The 25,684-nt window shown below is 36.4% G+C and overlaps 1 protein-coding gene across 1 annotated transcript in view; it reads left to right on the forward strand.

The window, feature by feature from the left end:
* Positions 1 to 19,293: 19,293 nt before the first annotated feature.
* The window catches only part of KYNU (kynureninase), a 28,764-nt gene continuing 22,373 nt past the window's right edge, over positions 19,294 to 25,684 (forward strand). The window contains exons 1-2 of the mRNA XM_053472317.1: positions 19,294 to 19,494; positions 22,037 to 22,157. Coding sequence (XP_053328292.1) covers positions 19,326 to 19,494; positions 22,037 to 22,157 — 290 coding nt within the window. The 5' untranslated portion in view covers positions 19,294 to 19,325. The remainder of the gene's footprint in view (positions 19,495 to 22,036; positions 22,158 to 25,684) is intronic.

The following is a 25,684-nucleotide window of genomic DNA, read 5'->3' on the forward strand; positions in this document are numbered from 1 at the left end:
CTCAGCATTTAATGTTTACTGCAGCACACATTTTCTGGGGTTTGCATTGATTTTGTGCAAATAATTGAATTTGATATTTAGTTTTCATACTATGAATAAAGAAAACATACAATAGAGACTGAAAAGGCAGTGTATCTGTTTTTGAGAAGACATATTTACATCAGTCCTACATTTCTTTTTAGATTTTCCATTGGCCATGGATACAGATTATCAAGTCCGGCTTCGTGTTATATTTCAACAATTGCTCCTTTTCTTAGAAAAAGTTCTACTTTTTGAAGCTATAAGGAATGGGAGAGGTTGGGGTGACTTTCATTGGCTTTCCATAAACAGCTGACCAGGAGGATTAGTTAGATCTATATTCTCTATTATCATGTCTAAGAATAGTAATAATTATACTAATCATGAAGGGAGCCTAGATCTGTGGACGTTCATTCATTTGAGGTGATACAGGTGGACTAGATCAAATCTAGCTAGGCCTAAGCTAGACCATGTGGAAGCCACGTAGGAACCAAGCAGGACTCACCCGAAGCCTTTGGAAACCCCTCAAGGGTATCCATAAAGATGTGAATAAGAAACAACATAAAGAGGGGAAAGGAACCATTTTACCTGGTTAGGCTCTAGGTTGCACTAGGCCAAGCCAGGCTTTGGACCATTCAATGTGTTTAAGTTAAAACCTCAGGCATGCGTTGCATTTATTTATATTTTTCTTTACATCTTCTATGGAGCCCTTTACTTACCCCCAAAAAATACTGTACTCACCACTTAGAGACACCAGCTCAATGGAATCAAGACTCGGTCGATGGAAGCCTTGTTTCCAGCAGGTTCATGGTGCACCAACAGGTTCTTTCCTCTTGGTCTACATCGTATTCATTTTTATATCATTGCTTACCTTGCCCTTTGGCTCTCTAAACACCCTTCCAAGATTGGCTTTTGAGTAATCGTGTTCTGTATATTTGGTTATATTTTCACAAAAGCCTTCAATTTGTTTTATGAAGCCCATATTATTATCGAAACATATGGACTTTACATAACATGATTAAAGGAAAGCATCGTCATTATATAGAAACATTTCCTATTAACTAACCTGAAGTGTTGAATATTGTAGGGATAGAACGAGACCATATATATATATATTATTTTTACTGGAGAGATGGAAGCCATTAATTATACCAGTTGCGTTTCTCTTTGCGTGGTCGCTAACCAACGTTCAAGGGTTGTAGGAGAAAGAATCCTCTCATTATGCAAGGGTCAGACCTAAAAACTCGGGAAAGATACTTGTTAGAGAAAAATCAGCTTTTACGCATTCTTGAAATTAATTAGACATAGAGAAATCCGCGAGAGCAAAGTCATTTATTTTAAAGCAGACAACGCATTCTGCATTTAAGTCCAGTAGAATATATAGCACATTGCATCATTCACGTACACGGACACTCATTACTCAAACGAAATATAGAAAGTGTGTTTTTAAGGGTTTATATTGAAATTAGCTTCCCATTCTAAATATATTCCAAGCTCATAAATTAAAACCCAAAGCAATCCTTTCTGGTTCATTTATCACAGCTGCCAGGCTGCAAAAATAGGGGTAACAACTAAAACAAGTTGTATTGAGAAAGCCTTATCATCGAAACCAATGGAATTGTGTTTTTTTTTTCTTTTTTTAACGTATATTATTAACTCTGTTTTCATTATTCGGGAGGTTTAACAATGAACACTGGTAAGCACATTCAGCTCGACAAATTACATAATCCCAAAAGAAATAAAGTTAATTCAACATTTTATAGACAGACTTTGAAAATTAGCAGAGACCGTTTCGCAAACGCTTTATTTGTGTTACTAATTAAAATATAGCCGAAAAGTCCCTTAGGTTTCAATATTCAAACCCCCGCCTGCATTTGCATGAAGAAATGAATGCAAAGGTATAAATGAATTCCATCGGATAACATTAATCCTTTTAATACACAACTAGAGATATGTAATTAGTAAAAAAAAAATGATTTAATTGTGACTTTACTAAAAACCGGTTCACCTTTTTAATATAAAAATCCCAACCTTTACACACCAGCTCGTTTTAAGTAAAAATACTAAATTTAAAAGTGTAATTTTTGAAGGATGGGTGGTTTAAATGAATTTGATTTATAATATTTTTTATGAACTGGTTGTAAGCATTTCTTTATGAGATGATAACGGATTGGGTAGAAATTGGGTTGAATGTATCTCACAAGTGCCCAAAGATGGACAAATGTGTTTTAAGGTGTTTCTATACGTTATTTAAGATTTTAGGGCTGTTAAACCCTGCGATACCCCCTCATACCCAGCAAACATTCTGACCTCCTAGAAAAGAGGGACCGCTTTTGCGGTTTCTATGGTAGCAACCAATCAATGTTTGTTTTTTTGTCATGTGACAATTAAGCATTCCCTGAAAATTCTACACATTTTGCAAGAGTAAATATGATTTATTGGGATATTATGGATTGAATTCCAGCTAAAGAGACCTCTGAGGTCCCGAAAGCTTATGCACCTTCCTATGTTGGTCTATTAAAACGTGTCAACTTCAACTAAAGACTCCTTGGATTATTAATAGAAGTTTGGTTTTTAACAATGCGTTTTGTTCTAAAAGTGTCAATTTTTTTTAAAAAAAATGAAACATATGTGAGATTAGCTGTGTGTTTAGAGCTTGGGTCAGCTGCAAGATTTCTGTCCCCTCCATCTGATGAAGGCAGTCAATGAGCAGGATAAGTGAGACGAAGCTGTAGACCGCACATTATCTTTGTTATCTGAAATAGAAACATGCTAGTTTTGGAAAAAATCCAAGCCATTCCAGCTATCAGAGCCACGGACTAATCGCTAATTAGGCTAGCCACCATCAGGGTGCCATTCAGTCACTCATATGCGTCATTCATTAATCCAGTGTTTAAAGAAAGTCTTCTTGGTGTTCGTTGTGACTTTTTAAATACTCACAAAGCATGAAAGAAAAAAATGAGATTCAATGAGATTTATAATATTTTAATCTAGGTAACCGTATAGTTCTTTTTTTAAACTTTTCAGTGGATTATAGCTTAATCTTCCCAAAGTAGGCCTGCCTGGTCCCGAGGGTATGAATGCCTATTGTAACCATACAAATTCACATTGGATTCAGAAAAAATGATGTGATGGCTTTATCTGCTCAAGTGGGACCTGGAGGCTCCGGATACAAAGCTAGGCTCTCTCGTATCTGGTACTCCGCTAACACTATTATAAAAAACATAGACTTTGGCGGCGGATAAAGACTACTCGTCCCATCGTCTCCATGTTATAAAAACCCATGTCTTATTTAGTCATTGTTCTTCTCCAGTTAGTATAGACCTGTGCCAACCCCAAGCATGTCGAACTTCCCTCGCTGCGCTAAAACCCTCTATAGATACCATCTTGTGAACATATAAGCTCATCTTTTGGAGGACCAAGGTGATTGCTGATGAAGACCATTTCAAGTTAGGGTTATAGAAGTGGTTTTATCAAACAATTGGTCTTTTGTGGACATTAGATTCCAATTCCACAAAACAGCTTAAATGGTAACAAGCATCACTAGGTTTGCATTCTCAACATTACTATTGAGAATTATAGTCACTTTAGGATGGTGAATTCACCCTCTAACACCTCTAATCCAATGACCTTTCTCCAATTAATTTAGATAAAAAAGGTGTCTGAGAAGGGATATGATTTCATTATACAAATAGATACAAGGACAATACCTGCCGCTCTCTGATGGCCTGTTTATTAATATCATTGTGCAAAGAACATGAGGTCATTCATTCCGACTTGAAGAAGATAAAACCAAATGGAATTCACTACCCACAGACGTTCTGCTATCAAATTGGATAGATGCCTTTAAATATGGGCTTGATGACCTTTTAGCAAAAAAATAATATAGATATAAATTTGTTTCAATGGCGACATTGTCAGCCATCTTTCCCATAAAATATTATACATGTTCCTGATAACTTCATGTAACTTGCTGCCCTGCAAGATGTATAATTTAGTAATCGATTCTTACCTGTGATTCTGAACATCCCGAACCGTTCCATGTAGTGGTCACCATCATGTGAATGGCTACGTGTCTTGGAAATAAATGGTCCCTGTTGCGTTCTACATCCGAGCACTACGGATCAGCATAAACTTAATGCATCAAAAAAGGTTTCATTCAACTGGGAATAAATAAAAATATATTTTTGTAACTTTTTTACTATTCAATGTATATTGAAGGTTCCATTAAAAAGGTATCTTCGCTCACATAAAATAATTGGTTAATTTCCAAAGTTAATATTTTTATTTTTAGGCTTTAGCTATGTTTTACAATTTGTACATTTCTCTTCTTGAAAATATTCAAATTCCTTTTCTGCATTTTCTGATCTTAACATTTTTGACCTGACGACTAACGACTTCTTATTAATTTCTAAAATGTATCTTCATTATCTGAGGCACTACACCGGTTTGTGTATAATTATAATGATTAGCACGTACGTGCCAATCGAATCATATTTTCAAAATGTAAAATGATTTTTTATCCCCCCCCCAAAAAAAAAGCTCAAAGGAATAAACACAACCAAAGCGAAATTTCAACTTAAAAAGCAGACCTTGCTAATTATCCGCTCTTCTGCCATTGGCACGAAAGACAAGGCAAAGGCGAGATACTTAATAGAGGAATGCTGTGCGTCCGACATGCTGTATTATGGCACCTCCGTGTGGTTAAAATACAAAATCACTTGAAAAACCATAATTCACTTAATTTACTTAGGAAAAACATTTCAATACTCACATTATTCACTTCTAAAGGGGTACTATATACACTCCAACGTGGACGAGGTATACACAGCGAGGGGATTTAAGCAGGCATAGGATCGGCATATGGCTCCCAAATCTAAGACGAGACCAACGACTGATTAAGGTTTGAATCTCTACGAAAAAAACAGAGACTAGATGGGCTGAATGTTTTTTATTATTAATTTTTGTTTTATATAGCGCCATCATATTTCGTAGCGCTGTACAATGGGTGGACAGGACATAACAAGTAGTATATAACAATTTGACTTACAGAAACAACAAGTGAGGAGGTTCTTATTTTGAATGATATGAGTCTATCATGCTTGGTGGGACTGGTAGGACTGGTTGACCCTGATGCTTTATCTCAGCTACTATAACCTTCAGCCATCGAGAACCTCAGGGTGATTGGGGTAAAATCCAGCTCTGAAATATCAAAGCCTTCCAATGAGGATTCGTTCAGGGGGTATATGGGGCAACTATCCCTTTTTGGTTTTAATATTCTGGCCCACCAAAAAGATTTGGCCAGCATTTATACCATGACTGTATTTTAGAATCCTGAATGGACAAGACAAGTAACAAAGAAATAAAAATCATATTAAAATATATATTTTTTTTTTGGGGGGGTGCCCACATTCAAACATCGTATGCCCTTGAATAATTATGAATCTTCCTTTCTTAAGTAAAATGTAATCTTGATCTAAAAAATGCAAAATATTACAAATATGTTGATAAATCTAAGCCTCTGATCCAAAGAGGCTTAAAGAGATTCTATGTTCTATCTGAGCCACAGAGTATTAGTATTAATTGCTAACATTAGAATGCATTAGTTTCAGCGTTGATTTTTTATTTGTTTTATTATTGATGATATTCACTGTCTATATAAACATAGAATGAAGTTTACCTGGACTTGGAAAATAAGCCAAAGGAAATAATAATAATAATAATAATAATAATAAAAAAAATATATAGATCTATATATAAAATGAATGTTTTTTTTTTCTTTTTTTTCCTCTTTTTTTTTACCAGCTTAAGTATTTTTAAATTGGTTCCTTGGAATTGAATTTGTAGTCAGTGAGTCACATTTTAATAAAGCATTAGTACATGGTTACAGGACGATGATAAGCCTTGGAAACCAGAAGTCATTTTAGCCAATTATGCCTCGAGAAGTTCATAATATTTTTTTCACATTAGCAACCAGCGCTAGGTAATCAGACCGGACAGTTATCCGCGGCCTGAACAAACACTTGCAGGCGGATACATTGTTTCGAAAACCTTTATTGTGTTGCTCAGTTCATCGTACTCGAGAATTACCAAGTAAAACAATTAGAGAAATATATTTGAAGTTACATTTATACGCTTATCGTTCTCTCATTTATTCTCCTGGAATGTAAGCCATCGGCATAAGGGAAAGGAGAAGCCAAATGCAAACATTCTAAGCAAAGTTATAGCAAGTTCATAATTGACATTTTTTACAGATAACCTGGCAGTGTCAGATGAGTCCGGCAGCTGCCTGGGATAACTAGGCTGTGAGAGGAGCTAGAAGTCACCCAGAAAATAACCCCAATGTGTAGAAGAAACCCCCAACAATATGTCAGGCATGAGATCCAATCTCACATTGGCATTCTAATCCTATAAAAAGATATGGCATGTCTGAGTTTAGGCCGATAAAAAGGGTTTCTTTGGTTGAGGACCAGCTCAATAATCTGGAATCTTGAGGGAACAACCTGAAAGTTGAATGATATCCTCACAACCAAGATTAAAATGAGGTGGATCGGTATTGTTTTAGAAAATCAGTTTAGGGAAAGAGAATTATCATTGTTAATAAAAGAAGCCACTTGGAGAGCCAATAACTTACTGTTAAATGTGTCAGTCAACATGGGCTCAGAAATGATAAATCATATCACCAAATGCCTAGACATATCACCGACCGGCCTGGACTCGGGATGACCAAGCTGTCCTGGCACTTTAAGGCCAATGGCTGCCATATGATGTAGGTATGGCCAATGGCTGGACACGTGTGACCGCATATTAGTATTTTATACTCTCACGGCATGGGGCCATCAAAATCCGGTAAGGAGCCCCCGCTGGCCAGCAGTGCAACGAGTATTTGACCGGCGTACCAGATGGTCAGTGTGGTCCTGGATGTTATGGATTCAGTTCTTGATCTGCCATGGGCGGTGAAAACATTGTTACATCTGTGTGTTCTTTGCTCTATGTGCAGACTTAATCTTACATTTTCTTCACATCCCCATTAACTTTTTGAATAAATTATATTTTACTAAATACAAAAAAAAAATAAAAAATAGATGGATTTCTCCAACATATTTATAATTTATTACATTTTTAGATCAATGTATTCATGTAAATTAATAAGAGTTGGAGGGATTAAAGGTTTTACATACAAAGTAAATTCCATAATTATTCAAGGGCATAATATGTTTGCGAACAGAATGCAGGCAACCCCCCCCCCCTCAAAAAATATTCCATAATTATTCAAGGGCATATGATGCTTGTAAAAAACACAAAATATTTTAATGGGAATTTTTTGTTGTTGTTACTTAATGTCCTGTCCTTTCTAGATTCTAAAAATATACTGTGCGTTGTGAAAACATTGTTCCGCTTGTGCTTACAAAATTAATTGCCGTTAGCGTTACACGGGAGTTTAATTTTAAAATTCAAACGTATCAAGGTTAACCAGCAAAGGCCGATTGTGTTTTGGGTGCAAACCCACCTAAATATAGTGGATTCAAACTATATAGTTTCATTGAACATGCTTCACCCAAATCAACGGCATGCAAAACTCATAGAAAGAGCCCAGAAAGAATACAGTTATGGTGTAAATGCTGTCCAAAATCTTTGTCGATAGCCCATAATATTGAAAACAGAAGGGGTTTTGCCCAATATACCCCCCTTGTGAATCCTCATTTGAGGGCTTTGGTATTTCAGAGCTGGATTTTTCCCCAATCCTAATCGTGATAAAAATATGTAATGTTAGATCAGACCCGTTCAGCCCCGTCTAGTCGCCCGTTTTTTTCTGATGTAAAGACTCAGACCTTAATCGTTGGTCTTGTCATAGATTCAAGAGCCATATGCCTACACCATCCATGTGTAAATTCCCTTACTGTATTACCTCTACCACGTCTGCCGAGAGGCTGTTCCACGTATCAACCAACCCTTGACATACAGATTTCACTTACTCCTTTACTTATTCCTTACATAAACAAAATCATATGAGACTTGTTTGCCATAAACGTCAGCCAAGTTACTAATTAACATTCAAAGTTAATCTATAAGCCTATAAGCATTAGAGTTTCTCTAAAATTTGCCAAGCAGCCCATTAGGATCTAGAATAATTGAAAAGACGTATAATAATGAGGAATCACGTAGCAGTGGCTCGTTAAATGGGTTTTAAAATGTATGGATCTCATTTAACAATTTTAGCAAGAGAAAAAAAAATCATTTAACCCCTTCTGCTTCACTTTTCTACTAACCTACATGTCAAAAGTCATGTTTAAGTCTCAAGGAAGTGCTAAAGAAAGAACTATGGGTAAACATGTAATTAGCATTGATCACGCCCCTTTTTAAAGGGGAAACATGCTTTTTTTTCCCCCCAAATATTTTTTTATGTAAAAATGGTGAGATTACTAAAACTTTTTTCTGTTACCTGTTCTGTCATTTTATAAAAGCACATGATGGCTGACAAAATCAGCCACTAAGTCAGCGCTGAATGTTAGCGAAATTTAGAAATATTTCTAAATCACTGCCCCCCCCCTTTCATGAAGACCAGCACTAGAGTCATTTAGTTAATGGGTTTGCCAAGTCATCTTTATTATGGGCTATTAAAGGGTTAATTTTCCAAGAGCCTCAGGGTCAGCTCATTTAGCAAGTTCCCAGGTATGGTCATCAGCCATCTAGGACAGCGAGCCAATGGCCAGGGGGAAGCTTGCCAATGGCACCCATGCGGTGTACAGCCACTGGCTAGATGCTCGCAGCACCATTCTACATGAGTATAAAAACGCAATGCTCGGTCGCATGTATCTACCCAGCGGCCACATGTTCATCATTTGGTGGCCACTGGCCTTAAAGTGCCAGCGCTCCTTGGAAGCCCTAATGTATTATATATTATATAGTTTAATGACTCAATGCACCAAATAAACTATCTTGTTACGTCGCTGATAGTCGCTGATTGCTGATTAGGTGAAGCTGGCCCTACCGCGCCGTACTCAAACTTTCATCTTCCATAAAGTGCTTATTGCCAAACAAAAAAAATCACAAATAACTGTTATATTTTTAAAATATATATTTTTAAAACGGACATTTTTGTGTGGTTCCTGCTGATTGGGCCATTTAAAAAAAAAAATTGGAATAAATAAGTAATACCCGTCGAAGGCGACCGCAGTTAGAATAGATCTTAAATAAAACAAATAGAATCTCGCAGGTAAAAAAGCGTACAACCGCATTGTTCTATGATTTATCCGAGAGGCACAAAACGCGGACATTATAAATAATATAGAGGTTATATTAAGGTTTACATAAACATATCAAAGTACTTTAAAATGCACTATTAGCAAGAACAGCACAATTGCCAACATCTGCAATGCTTCCAGTTACTGTATCATCACTCTGGGTAAGTGGCGATGAGTAGTTTTCTTTCTAATCAGCATTTCTCCAGGCAAGAGGTTAGGTGGCCCATATTAATCTTTTCTTACTTAGCTTCTGCCTGCCCTACATAGCAGATAATTTGCTCCTCTGCTCACTGTCCATATGTGCATTAACTTCAATTCTTCAAGGGTATCCGTTAAATATCTCATTAATTCCCAAACCGTCAAATAATACATTTTTCCGCTGCAGTTTTTGAACTTTATTTTAAAGGGTCTTGTGGTGGGGGAGGGGGAGGGGTCCCTCCGCGGCAGCCGCTATCATTTTCGCGTCTCATGATACATATACGCGTTACGGAGCGGTCGCTGCTGTCCTGTCGATAGAATTCAAATTGAAAAGATTTAAGAAAACATTTAGTAAAAAAAAAAGTTAAAAAGTGAACAAACATATGTCATAAACATCGCGGCGTAATGAATTTTTCCAGATGGATTTTGACAGGCGATCGTGACGGTAGATGGGTTTATAAAAATCTGCTTGGCTTTATTTTCTAACAAACGCTCAAAACGTCTCTTTAATGAATACTAATCGACTTGTTTTGTTATAAATGTTTTTAGCGGACGGTATGTTGCTCGGAATGTCTGACAGATGAAAAATGCTGTTAAAAAACAAATTGCGTTATCGGAAAGATTGTCTAGCTTGTAAAATTTGACGGTGCCTTGCATGGTCTACTGGACCAGGCCAGGCATGACAGTCGCCCAATGGTTGGATACCCTTGGCTGCTCATTACGTCTATTTCTGGCTAATTATGTCATATCTGTTAATAAAACCCAAAGTGTTGCAGAGTCTCCTAGTTCCATATACAATAATGATAATTACAATAGGGTTTTATGCTCTATACATCTTTAACAAATTTTGATACAAGGCACCATTGGTCAACGACCCACCAGGTTGCCTGGGCCAGTCTACCAAAATGCCGCCTGGGGCAAATTTTAAAATGCTGCTCCCCCCCTTATCTACCCTTCCTCTCCCTCCGTCCCTGCCGCCCCCCCATTATCTACCCTCCCCCCCCTGTACTTAAGTTTCAGCAGTCCTGCGGCGAGTCTCCCTGTTCGGTTTCGGTGCCGGCTTGTAATGCTGAGCGCTGGAAATCTTCCTGCTCTCAGCATTACAAGCCAGCACCGAGAGCGAACAGGGAGACTCGCCGCAGAGGAGAGAGAGAGGGGCGCCGAGCGGGTACTGACAGCTTGGTAAGCGAAAACCACTCCGCGCCCCTCTCTTTCGCTTTAAAAAAAAAAAAAAAAAAAGGGCTTGGGGCCGCGAAGTGCTGCCCCTTCAAAAGTGCCGCCTGGAGCGGTTGCCCCACTCGGCTCCATTGTCGGGCCGGCCCTGGCGCTAGAGGCCTCTTAATGCCATACATTGCCACCGAAACCAATACCTGGCCAGCGTTAAACAATCATTCATGTCATTTTCTATAAAAAACACAAAAACTATATCTTTGTACTCAACACCAATGGCGGTCTACGTATACAACCGTGCATTCTTAGAAATTTGTTTACGTATCGCTTTTTTGTAGATTTCTTATCTTTTTCACTGTGCTACGGAAAACTGATTTTTATCTTATCTCAAAGCTTTGCTGGTGCCATTCAGAATTTTGTAATAGATAAATTGTTCTTCAGAGTGACCTCCAGATCACTGACCTTAATTTTAGAACACACTTGGTCATAAACTGATCCTTAAGGGTGTTTTATTATTATTATTATTATTATTAGTTTTTTTTTTTTTTTTCCGCAGATAGATGTAAATGTAAATGATGTTTGACGCTTAAAAATAATAAATATTTAGCATATATTTTCAGGTCCAGGAAATCTACGATAAAATACTTTTACTACAACAAAGATACAAAATTGATGGCCGATTGATTTGGGAAAACTGACTGTATTGGTTACTGTATTACGTATTAAGCAACAAAGTCCTATATATTTAATTGATATTAAAGAGGAATTAGAGGAGGCAAAAGGAGAGATTGGAGAAAAAATATACAGGTGATAGGTCTCCCTGAAAGCAATTAAGAATGAACTTTAGAAGATGTTTCACCTAAGATACAAAGACGATAAATCATTGTGAACTTTGTGTCACGGTGGACTTCATCACAAGAACGTACCTTTCCAACCACCACCTGACACTGATTTATTGGTCTTGACCATGATATTGGTCTCTCCATAACCCTTGGATTGAGGTGAGCCATTAAAACAAGCAAGGAGGATCGGGAGAATATACATTCGATATAGATGTATTATTTGAAGAATGGAACAAAATCAATATTTTTTTTTTAGTCTAAACGTTACATATTAAAGGTTTTTAGTTACTAAAACAAATACCGGTATATCTGTATTACAGAACAACATCTAATCAGATAACATTTCAAATTATGTGTTGGTCACTAAGAAGACTAAGCTGTTTTGATGTATTCGGTCATTTTATTTGGCCTGGACTGAAACTGATGGACGCCATCATCTTTCCATGAAACCCAACTAAAAAGTAACGTGTTCCCTTTAACAACCACACATTTAGTGTACAAGGGACATCAGTGAGAATGAGTAGAAGCCTACACAACTAGGGGGGGGAGGCCTGCGGTATTGTTTTTTTAAAAACAATTGAACTTACATATAGGAAATGACCTCATACTATTGCATCGGTAACTGACATTTAAGAATCTTCTTCGACAATAGCAATTTTGACAAACTAGTCCTTGATCTCCTTGATCAGCCTTTGGAGGATAACGCGGTGTCTTCTGCAGACTCTACTGAATTTCTGTATGTATGCATGTGAGACAGAAGATGCAGCCCTGCTGCTGAAGCTCACCTCTTCCTCAGTGGCCTTGGTATTCTTTCCACTAATTGGTTGTTTGAGCAGCCAATCAGTGGTAGGGAAGTGCTCCGATTGAAACAAATGGGCACAGGGGGTCTGAACAGACCCATTTCCTCACCGTTATCCCTAGTCAGCTCAGCTGAAGACATCTCTTGCATGGCGTTTAGCTGGGGGGGGGGGCAAATATATATAATGGCTTCTGCAAGCAATATGAAAAATGCAAATGGCCAACAGAGCTACCGCATGCGTTTAAGTGCATATGATGGCTGGAGTGTCCTTTTAACGGTTTTCAGTGCTTGATTAATAATAGTTTAATCTCAGAAGCCTGCTTCTTAAGAGAAAAAAATGCTATTTCTTTCTGTTATTTAATTGGAGCCCCATCTCATTAAATTTGAGGCAGAAGTGGGAGTCATATACACAATGTTATCAACTTATACAATTAGAATTTATTTTTCTCAGAAGTCTGGCCGGAAAACAGTAATTAAATAGATACAATGAATAGCTGTATTTAAGAAAGTCTTATTGTGTGTTTTATTTCAGTCAAATAATAGCAATTGCAATTAAAGGGTTGCCGTTTTATTACATATAAAATAATAGAATAAATAAAATTAATAATAAAATAAAAAAAAATATTATTATTTTTTATATGCGGTTAATTAGACAATTATATTTTTGTGCTAATGGAGAAACTATACCAAAGCATGAGTATAATTATTTTACAAAAAACCTCAGTAACAACTTAGCAGGATTCAATGGTGATTTGGTGTCTGTCAAATGGGATTTGCCGTAATGAGCCACAGAGGTAATCAGTGGGAACTTGCAAGAATATTTTTTCATGATTGCTTTCCAAGGGGAGCTGATTAGTTAAAATAGGAAGTTATTCCATAAAAAAAAAATTGCCATTTTGCTGAGCCTGTTCGAAGACAGCTACAATAAGGCTCATACGGCGCGTTGGCTTACGTTCCAAGATATTTCGCAATTAAAGTGATAGAACCCCACTAAGGTCTCATATAATTATCTATAATCATACCTGAAAAGATTTTAAAAGCTGTTCCATGAGATCATGCGTTGGGATAACTAAAAAATTAATTATAAAGAATACCATTATTATCATTATGGATGTTCAGTGTTTAATTATTAACTATTAACTATTACCGAGGGTTAAGTTGGCCGATGGAATTGACTTTTACAAAATAAAAAATAGAGCTAAGATCACGTAAGTCGGCATATGAAAAATTATGACAATGTATGTACATTCTTTGTATTTATTGTCTGATGGTAGGTATTTGAAAAAAAATATTGATTTCCCCCCCCCCCCAGCAACAAGAATATTTTTTTTCTCCTGGAGAATGCTTTCAAGATAACCTCTTCAACATTTGAGGAGGGCGAGATTGCGTAGATATACAGTAAAAAGTGACAAAAACAAATAGAAATTGCTTTACCGTTCTGTTAGAAAATGTCAATGCAATTTCAGGTATATGAACTTGTGATACATCACACATAATTATGCTTATATTTCCAAAGGGATACACACATCCAAAAATGGAATCATCATGTCAAAATATATGCTTCTAGGAGTCCATATAGAGATCACAGAGAGTACATTGTTTACACCGGGGAAATGGTCATAAAAATAGCAGGTGGGGTTCAGCATTGATAAATGTTAAGTAACGCATTTGAGTAATAAAAATGTACAAGCTTATTATGAGATTGATTATGGCATACTGAAGATTTATATTTAGTATTTGAACACATAATGTTTCTCCGGCCAAAGAAAGAAGAAACTGACCCGGAGATCCGAAGGAAGCAGGGCTTCACCTGGAGACTCCAGGTCAAACCCAGACAGTTTAACCGCTTTCCACTTTTCCTATACTCTATATGTTTAAGATATTATTCTGCCTTGAGAGAGCTAGTTTTGAACTTTTTGAGCCTAATTTTGTCTCTGAGAGTATCTTTTATGGTTTTCCATGTCAAGATATGTTTTTAAAGATAATTTGACATTGGTATGTTTTTAATATTTATTGATTATTATTTGCACATTAAACATGGTAATTTTATATAGTTTACATGTATATATATATATATATATATATATATATATATATATATATATATATATATATATATAAAATAAAATGCTAGCTCACAGGGTATGCAACCTGTGGGAGATTAGGAAAAAAATGAAAAACATAGTGACATTAGTGACAGGATGACTTCAATTCCTTCATGTTCTACTGCCACCATCAGATATTCTTATGCAACATCAGCAAAAAAAAAATCTTGAACAACAACAGAACAAAATACAGAAAAAACAGTTGCACGTCGTATGAAACCCTTAATTCAAATCGTGACATAGAAAGTCGCGCAGGTTTGTAATTACTGAAGCAGCTGACAAGCTGATGTTGCAACGTAGTTAGCATTCCGCTCGTTTCCCTGTATGTTAATATATCATCTGTGTATGGAAAAAAAGAAAGATAAAACAGATTTTATATAATCAGAAGTAATTCACTTGCTTTTATTCCAAGCGCATCTTAATTTTGTTCCATGTGATTTGATTTCACACTGAACCTTGTGCGTAGTTACGATGCACTGTGTTTTGTTGTGGTTTATTTCGCATTGTAACGGCGGGAACATAGTATGAATGTTTTTTTTTTTTCAGAAACCTGGTAGAATGTTAATGGCGTTAGGATTCCTAATTTAGTAGCTAGAAATAGGGCAGTGGATTTTCAGGAGGGTAACGGGTATTTTAAACATATCTGGTGAAAATGCGGTTTGAAGGGGAAGAGCCGCCTTCACGTCTTTTAACATCACTCATTTACTGTAATTATGTATAATTTGTGCCATTTATTTTGCGTTAAGTGGATTTTTGTGGAGATACTTATTGTCTAGTCCATATGTTATCTTCCTTTTGTCCTCCCCCTACAAAGGGGCAACCAAAAAAACATCGGCCTAACAAAAGGGAGAGAACTAATCCACCAAATCCTTACAACAGGAAGTTCAGATGGTTGCTCCCGTCTGAACTTCCTGCTTCTAAAGATTTGTTCAAATATACAGTATATATGTGTATGTTATGAACATAAATGGGAACTTTTGGGCTCCGGCTACCCTTGCGGGATGCCGGCGGTCCCGCTAATGTCAGTGGGTGGTCCCGCCAACGTCTGTATGCGTTCCAACTTATGTCACGGGACACACCTCTATTTAAAGGGGAAATGGGCGTGGAGTGTGGCATGTCAGACCCCCCCCCGTGACCTGGGAGAAGCACCGCTTATGAATATACTGTATATCAAGTATTGTTATTAATTAATTTAACATGAAACATTATACGTAATTGCAATGGTGTATTTAACCCCTTAATGACAAAGCCCGGGTTCAAAATGCATTGTTTTCAATGGGTTTAGGAACCTCCCATTGTCCTTAAGGGGTTAATATACCAAACTGCAAAATGTAATACTTGGGAAAGGTTGTAGATTTGCCTTATATCATCATTCTGGTTCTGGTTCCAGAGATGACCTAAACTTCACCGCACGGAGATCTTTAATCTGTTTACTGTCGAGTGAATTGATTACATTGGGGCAATGGTCAGATAAATGTTAAGTAACGCATTTGAGTAATAAAAAGTGTGCAGGCTAATTATGAGATCAATTATACGCATACTGAGCCGTTCGCTTTTAGAGGAGTAGTTGACTCCAAACTTTAACCTTAACCAACTCAAAATTTACAGAATCGATATCAAAGAACTGCCTTGAAGTCTTGACGTATCTGATGTAAAAACCTTTCCATCACCGCAGACAGCTGAACACTTTGGGCACAATAATGATATTCTTAGCTTTAGGATATAAGTTAATACAGACCCTTGCCATTCATGTAGGTGCACCAACCCCTCCGACTCCCATTATTTTTTCTATAGCTCAGGGTTAACAAACGTTTTATTTTTTTTATATATATATTGCGGCTTTATTGTAAATTAAAATGCGGTCCTTTACATTTACTTCTTTTAGTTGATATTCCACTTGCACATCCATTTAACTGTTTCATTGCTCCAAAAAAGATTAGTGCCATGTCGGTCCCAGGTTATATCTCTCAAGTTGACTTCCGAAAAAAGACCTCTGGTGTCTTGAAAGCCTATGACGCTACTAAGAGGCATGTTCTTAGCTCTATGAAATATTCTGATACAGTTTTGGAATTATTTTTACAACAGTTATTTTACTCCAAGCTGGTTTTTTTTTTTAGATTGTGAGCTCCTCTGAACAGAGCCATCCTTATATTTTGCTTTTGTCCAACTTGTTATTTGATGCACTACTTGTAATCTATGTACCCATTGTACAGAGCTGCAGAGTATGATGGTGCTATAGTAATCAATAAGTAATAATATGATAAAAATGACTATTTTCGGGGGTTTAATGAGTTGTCTCAATGCTCCTGCAAGACAGAGGTTAGGCGCTGGTTATTCATTGTATTCTGATTATTCATTCTATTCCTTTTCTTGTAGTTTTCTGATCTCAGGTTTCAGTCCAGCCTTTCATATACAACAAACACATTAGGGGAAATAGAAACTCTTATTATTTCACCCAAGAGGGGAATTGAACTCCAAATCAAGCCTATAAACTGAGTGCACAATCTGGTTAGCTCCATCTCAATTTACTCCCGTTCAGGCTTCATTTCCAAACATCGATTGTGGTCTCTTTTTTTTTTGCCATCCACAGCCTTCACCGTAGACATTTATCGCTCTTTTCACAATACTGCCCAAATAATACGATAATATAATGCATGAATATATTTATTTAAAAAGTATATCACATTTTATCCCCTCCGAGGGAGAAAAGCCGACTAGGTCAACAAACAACATGAATTTATTTAAAACAGATTGAATGTGTTACATTTGTATCTTTTCTACCACCCTACTATGTATTGTAACTATGTAGCTAAATACAAATAGATACATTCAATCATTTCTCAATTTCCCCTTTTGTGAAACAAAAATATACATTTTTACTGCCTTAACCCCTTAATGACAAAGCCCGTAAAAATGCATTATTTTCAATGGGTTTAAGGACCGCCCATTGTCCTTAAGGGGTTAAGCATACAATTCCTTTAAACATTTAGAAATCACATTTTTAGCAGCATTGCTCGGGACTGTTGATAGGTATGATTTTTTTTTTTTAAAAAGTGCTTTGTATAATTTCAGAAACCCAATGCTCCTTAAACTCATAGCCTCTTAATATCGGGTAGAAATAAATATTGTTCATGATAGGGCGAATGTTTTTAATAGTCTTTAATCCGGGGACGGCTGCTTTTCTCCGTGTATCGTTGTGAAATGTATGCACTTTTTCCTTACAGCCGCGGTTAATCAGTTGACAGTTGTTTATTTGCACGGCAAACAATAAGAACCTTTGCTACTTACAGGTATTTGCTGACGAAGGGGGATTGAATTTCAGCGTGGAAAGTATTAGTCGAGAATGAAAACACACAGCTGAGATCTCTTTATAAAACGTGTCGTTTTGCTTCTTTCCGTCCCGTAACTGGACGATACTCCGAGCGGAACGTCCAGGAAACTAAAGGTACGTTTGAGAAACTGGCGTATTCCACCATTCTGTTCCATTAAACGTAAATGTTAGACATGGTTACACTATAACTAGGCCTTATTCAACGTGACGTAACAGCAAATAATATATATAATATTGCTTTCGATTCCGAAGGATTTTTTTAGGCTATTAAAAAGGCAAAATATCTTTTCTACTCACGGACCTTATTGATAAACAGGAATTTTGGACAAAACGATTGTCATAGCAACACATAGAAAGTTTATACTCTATCTGTATTTCATTACGGTATATATATACTTAGGCAGTTCTGTGAATCATGTTTTTTAACTAATTCTCTGCATGGTCATTATTATTTTTACCCATTACGCATATAAATCTGAACATATCTGTCAGAAATTGTTTTATTTACGTGAGAATCAAAGTAGACCGAATTTCCCCTTTTTATTTCTGCAGTGATATATTTACGCCTTTTCATTGTCGTTTCTGTAATAAGAATATTCAATATGTAGCGTGGACTAAAAATGTGAAAAATACAGAAATATGGAATAGGGAAATATGGCAATGAACGTTTTCAGTCAACTGTATATTGCATATATTTGGTATATTGCCAAAATCCGTTTGTCCTCTCGGTTATCACTAGATGTTTAAAGATCAAGAAAAAATTGATTTAGGGATAAGTATGCCAAATTACCCAAATTTCAGGTTTTACACTCAAAACTAAAAATACCTCCTTCCCTTAGCACACACACTGGCAAACTTCCAGCATCCGGTCATCGAGTCTGACCTTGGTCGGGTTTGGTGCCAGCTTAAGTCTTACGGAGACCAGCTAAAGTTACGGACATTTCCTTTAAGACGGATAAACGCAGACCAATGCTTTGCAACTAAAAATAAGTTGTGTTTGATAAATAAGTTATATATATATATATATAATTAGATCAATAAAAATAGTTTCTGATACTAAAAGGGAAATGTTTTTTCTTAAAACCCACCCCCAAATGAACATTTTTTACATTTCTAATCAAATTTGATCGTGAAGACTTGGCATCGCAAAAGTATCGAGCCCGTATTATAGCGTCGGAAATGTTCCTTAGGTGACATAAGAAGCTAATTTGACTATTTCGGTGGCAGTAACGGCTTCATAAATAGCACTCTTAAAATTTCACAGAACATCTGCCTGTCAGTATATTTTAGACAGGCTCGGAAAAAAAACTGGCAGTCTGTTCGCGGAGTAAAATGACTTCTGTACTTCTGAACATTCATCGTATTAACCCGTTTTTTTTTTAACCCCTTAATGACAAAGCCCGTACATGTACGGCCTCAAAATGCATTGTTTTCAATGGGTTTAGGGACCGCCCATTGTCCTTAAGGGGTTAAAATATAAAATGTATTTGTGACCGTAACCTTTAGAGAGATAGGATTTGGGAATTATATTAAGTGATAGGTATATTGAAATGCATCCTTTTGAATTTAGGCTGCTTTCGAGGACCTTCATCGAACCTTGCCCGGCTCTTCGCAGACATGAATGCCAGCGCTCACGCATCTCCTTTGATAACTCTCGAAAATATTGCCTCTAATCTTCAATGCAGCATACTCGATGAGAGGCTGGCTTTTCATCTAGATGACCAAGATGAATTAAAGCATCTTAGACGATGTTTTCACATTCCAAAGACGATGGATTTGCCAAAAAGTAAGATGATATCTCGTTTTTTTTCCCGTCACTATGTTGAAGATGACCTTGACTTTTCCATGAAAGATGAGTATACAAACTGTTATTAGAATCAATTTATACTGATAAATATGGTAGAAACCCATAATTGTATTTTTATTCCAGGTTTTCAGCATTTGGTATCAACACCTTTAAATAGATTTGGTATATTTTGTATGATTCCCTCTCTTTTTCCTCTCTTTTCCTAATTATTCATTTTTTTCTCATTTTATAATCCTCTTCGCTTAAAAAAAAAAAAAAAAAAACCTGAACAATATCCTCGATATTTGCTCTTGTTTTTTTCTAAATACACTTTTTTATTAGTCATTCTAGTGTTATTGTTGAAATTTTAATTAGTAACATGCCTCACAAAATTCAAGTTTTATTGACCTTAAAAATGTTACCACTAAGAAAAGTTCCAGGCCTGATCTGTACCTGGACATAAAATTTTGGCGCTAGACAGAAAAACTTAGGAGACATTGTGTTTTTTTTAGGGAGCACGATGGAACTTGTCCAATGAACCTTAAGTTTCAATATGTAGTAGTCTAATATTATTATTATTATTATTATTATTATTATTTATTGTTTTATATAGCGCCATCAAATTCTGTAGCGCTGTATAATGGATAGACAGGACATAACAAGTGAGCTGTTCAGATGAGCTTACAATCTATAAGGCACGTTAGCCTATAGCTGATATGGTACCATTTTGCCTCATTGCAATACATCTATTATGATAAAAATAAAATGATTTAATAAGTCTATAGATACCATGGTAACTCATATCATGACTTGAATTTGTTATCCCAACCATCAGAGGAGGACCGGCTTGGTTGGGTATGTGTGAAGGGGCTGCTCTAGTATGAAGATATTGGCCACCAAGGTGTCCATATCGTCTTTGTACTCCATGTATTGGCTCTCTATCCAGGCCGTGGTGGGCAACGTGTGTAGGACATGACTAGATAGTGTCCACTAAGCAAACGACCTACTAAATTTGTTTTGGTACATGTTATTAATGGGCCACTTTGCTGGACTACCACCGGGCTAAAGTGTCCCGGCCTCATCTTTCAAACCATTAAAGAATAATGTGGACTATTTGATTGGTTAATATATTTTATGATTAAACGCTACAAATATACAAATATTTTCCTTTATACAAATGTATCTAGTAAATATATCTTCTTTCTAATACATTCATAATGTTTTCATTTTATGTGTTTATTTCTCATTTTCTTAATTAAAAAGCTGTCTTTTGGTCAATACATAAAAAATCCAAACAACCATTTGTGTGTCATTCGCCTCAGGCTCCCCTTAGAGTCATTTATTTGTTGCATCTAGAAGTAAAGTTAATGATATGTTTTCCAGCACATATGGTTTTCAAGGTCTTTCTCGCAACAGAGATGTCAAATCATATTATTTAGGAATTGCCTTTCTGTTAAGGAAAGTATATTTATAGAATTAAAAGGAAGCCTACCACGTTTGGCATAATTGTGACCCCATTTTGGTGTATTATATCAGTGTATTTTAATAAAAAAATATTATTAATTTATCCACTCGTTAATTTTTCTATCATAATTATGGTATCCAGTAGTACGTCCCCAAAACCATATTTACATCAGGCTTTCATGATGTTACACAGTAAACAGCGCCTAGTGATGTACGGTGTTAAAGGGACATATCACTGTGAGGTATCTCCCCGTATGCCTTTCTCCTATTACTCGTTAACAATTTGCTAATTGCAATTATCAATTACCAACTCAGACCTTCTTACTGAATTTCCAAGTGTTGATCTTAGATTTTGTAAACAGAAGGTATAAAGAGCTATAAACTAAAAAAATTAGAATAAACTTTTTCTTCTATTTTATTGTTAACATTTGTCCAGAGTTTCACTAGTTAATGTGATTTATTAGAGAGATAATTGATTATTGGGGAGACTCGGATCCAAAATGGCCAACGACAAATGTGAAATCTTTGTTAATAAACAAATTGCTACATTGCCGAATATTTTGCTACAATATTTCAAATACATTAAACCTACTGTGATTATGATCATTATTGTTATTTTCTTTCAAGAATGTTGTCTTTTCTCGGTTGGTCATGTGAAACTTTGTTGCATTCAAAGAGGTCATATCAAAATAACATTGTTTCGTGAATTGAAGCAACATTGTTTTATCTCGAAATCGGTCTTGCAAAACGGCTCGCAATTTTAGATTATCTCGTTATTTTTAAATATCTTTTTTTTAAAATCTGTGGCGGAATCGAGATGATAATTTCCTTTGGGCTACCTTTACAACAATTCCTTTTCAGCTGCCCAGGGAAAGCTTACAACATCATTGCAAACTGGCATAATTTACCAAATAACGTCAGATCTATATATTTTCCATCAGTATATTTATTTTTAAGCTATCACAACTTCTATTATCATGCGCGAGCGATACACAATTTTATATGACTTGTTAGGGAATCCATACGGTGTTTCTATGGACGTGACATACTTACTGAATACATATTTATATTACTCCAGCTGACAGCTCCCTTGTAACAGAAGACGCGGATGGGATATACTTTTGCGGGAATTCACTTGGACTCCCACCGAAGAAAGTTAAAACCTACATAGACGAAGAACTGGACAAGTGGGCAAAAACGTAAGGAGACTACATCTGTCTTTGGGCAAAACTGTCTATGTTACGGTTTTTTGAAGTATTTTAAAGGGACACTCTAGCCATATTTATTAGCCATTGGTTACCCTCCTCCTTGCATGAGGTGCGTTCATCTGAAGGCATCTCCTGCTGCTTGGGCCCATATGAAATGCTTGCCGCCAATCAGCTCCACTGCCGGCTCGCGAAGAGTTTTCGGGGTGGTCTAATGATGCCTTTGTGCCCATGCTAAGAAACCATTCCTGCTGATTTAAATGGGAGAGATTTCTCAAGTAGCCAATCAGTGGTGCAAAGACAGAGCCAATGGGGGGGTTGTGTGCTGTAGCTCTGAAGCTGCAGCTTCTCTTAAAGGTTAGGGATTTCATTTGTTCTGACAAGTTGAAGAATGCATTGTAAAGTACTCACAAAGTTTAATATACATAATTCATTGGTGAGGCTGCATGGCATACTGTTTTTGTCCCTTTAACCCCTTCATCACAATGCATTGTTCTTAAGGGGTTAACTGCGCTAAATTCTAATTTATACTGTGTTTAATAACTGGCAAATCTGTGTGTATTTAAGAAAACAGAATAAGCATGTTTCATTCATTTACCCTAGAAATAAAAGAAGATTTGATGCTTGGCTATTTAAAGATGTACACAATTCTGTTGAAAATGAGTATTATTATAATCACCAAAAATATGAGAATTGTTATTTTTTCTTATTGTACATTCAGTTTTAACATGTTAATGCAATTATCCTAACAATATTAAATCCAAGTCCAAATATGATAATGAATTCAAGCCATTTTTTTTGTGGCATATAATACTTTTTCAGTTCTCTAATGACATCTAAGGACCCTTTATAATGACAAGGTCACCGTAAGCGGTTAAACGGATTCCAGGAACCCAGAAGGGAATTTATTAACAAATGGGTGTCTGCCATCACCGAAAGTGAAAATGGTTCAGGCCATTACAAGCCTAAAATACTTAAACCCATTACCAGCACTTAGTGCAACAGTCGCAGTTGCTATCACTGCATCACTAAGTGATTAAGCAGCCAATATTGTAAGTGGCTATAAGGGAAGCAGAGGTGAAAGAAGTCAAAATTCATTAAAAGCCTATTTTTTTTTCTTTTCAAAAGCGGCACCGGACACTTAATCGTTTGTAATGTAATTAAACATTATTGGGTGGAACCAGTGAAATTAATTAATTCAATCAATATTAGTTGTTCGATAGTAAAAATGATCGCTTTTGCTCTCAGGCGAGTTAGCTGAACTGTTTGGGTCTGAAAGGGTTAATATCTAAAAAAAAAAAATAGCTGACTTAAGACTCGTTTCTTAAACGGACATTTCGGAAAAGTCAAGGTTAACAGCCTTAGCGTCATCAAGTTTTCAGTTAAATAGACATTTTAGTAAAAAAAAAAAAAAACCCAAGAACATTAAAACAAGATATATTCTGGTTTGATCCGTGATCCTTAAGAGCAGAGCTCCTCGTTCTTACTTGTATGTCAGGGACATCCACAGAACAAAGAAAACAATCATTATTTATAAGAAGTTATAAGATGTATGGAGTACTGCTCAACGCTGAATTTTATTGGTGACAAAGTTTTTAGCGCCTAGATCTATCACTCCTTTTGTCTCAAGTAACCTAAACAAATTTCATTTTATGCATGAATTTTGAAATTCTATGAAATTGTAGTGGTCAATATTCATAATCTATCGGGGAGAGAGTTGATACCCACACGGACGCTGCTACATCTTGAATGACAAAACTATTTAAACGTAAGAAGTTGGGTTGTCCTATGGAATACAAGTCATTTTGACCTAGATTGACTATGACTAGGGCAGAAAGTCTATGAGCAGCAAACCTTGTACCAAAAGGCTGGGCGTAAATACTATTGAATGATGAGGCCGCATGACCCATTTAGTGGTCTGTGCTTAACGGACACAGCCTCCCTAATATTTCTTTCCAAGGCAATGTTTCAGGTTATGATGTTCATACCAGGGAACAGTTGGGCTCCGGGTACTTGGAGTCTACCTCGCAGAATGAGGCCAAGACTACCCGCTGGCATTGCGGGTGGTTCCCACTGACGTCAGTAGAAGGTTTCCACCGAAGTTGCTGGGCACACCTCCATTTAACAGGCAAATAAGTGGTTGATCTGGGTCCTGTGACCCAGATGATTTCGGTGTTGACTCGGAGAACTGGAGACCCGGTACTTCTCCGAGCTCCCAAGTATGATGACGTTATGCCCCGACGCTCAAACTCCACTAGTTAGGTCTTGAAAGATAGGTGGAAAGAGTGTTTTGGGGCAGACCTAGTTTAACATTCGACATAATTACACTGCCACTTTATTTGGAGAAATCCAGTTGTTTCACATAAAATATTACCTACAATATATTATTTGCTTTAGCTTCCCTAACCATGGTGAGGCTAATGTTTCTTTAGCCAAATCTATGAAAGCCAAGGTCCCCTTAACGAGAAACTCCGTACTTTAACACATAGCTGAGTAATCTCTTCAAACTTTGTGTGGTGTACCCCTTGCAAATGCGTGGAAAGATTCTAGAGAAATCACTCTATTCTGCTTTAATGTAAAATTGTATCCAAAAAAAGCTTGTTTTGCCTTGATAAATATGCATACAAATAATATCTTTACACCATTCTATACTCCATTGTTATATTAAAGTTATTAGACAGAAAGCTTAGGGAAATGGACTAACTGCTTCATCTAATGAAGATAAAATATACTTTTTAAACAAGCAACATTCTAGTCTACTCAGCAACAAACTCATTCATTTACAAGTGTCATTTTTTTTGCCCACCTGGAAATCTATTTTTTCTGCCGGTGGAAATATTAAGATTCAAAACTTGCATAGGAAACTTTAGCTATTCTGAAAGATGTTACATTCTGGAAACCTTTAACCCCCGAAGTTTCTGGTGCAGTGTCAAAGGTAATAAGATGAATACCCGAAGTATGAAATACGATGAGGAAGGATGAAATATTTGCATAGCGTCTTCCAGGCGTCTGAAAATGTGTTTGGACACCTAGTACTCCGTGCCAGCAGCAAGAACAGAACTAATTCATTTGATTATAATAACCCGAGCTCTGCTGCCTACATTCTGAGATGGGAAGCATTTTGTAACGCCTGAAATATATTATATTTACATTGGGATATTCCTTAGTTTATTGTTAAAACTTGTACTTTGGAGTTCACTTGAGTCAAGGTTTCCAAGACAATTAGCTGATTAGTTAATTTTTGATCTACGAAAAATAAAGTGGACATTTATACCCGTAATTTGGTTTCAATGTATCTATTTTTTTTAAAATTCTCTGTTTTTTTTCCAATTAATTCATTTCTGTAAATTCTATGGGCTTACTTATTTCTTCTAGTTCTGTGACACTTGAAGTTTGGCTTATAGACCACAATGTTATTGTTTCAAATTGGGAGCCTCCGTGGTCCATAGCTTCTGACACACTAAGCCACTTATCAATGAAAAGCCTGAATTAATGGTCAGTTATGTTGACTTATCTGATAT

This window comes from Spea bombifrons, chromosome 7 (assembly GCF_027358695.1).
Source record: "Spea bombifrons isolate aSpeBom1 chromosome 7, aSpeBom1.2.pri, whole genome shotgun sequence".
In the NCBI taxonomy this organism is placed as follows: Eukaryota; Metazoa; Chordata; class Amphibia; order Anura; family Pelobatidae; genus Spea; species Spea bombifrons.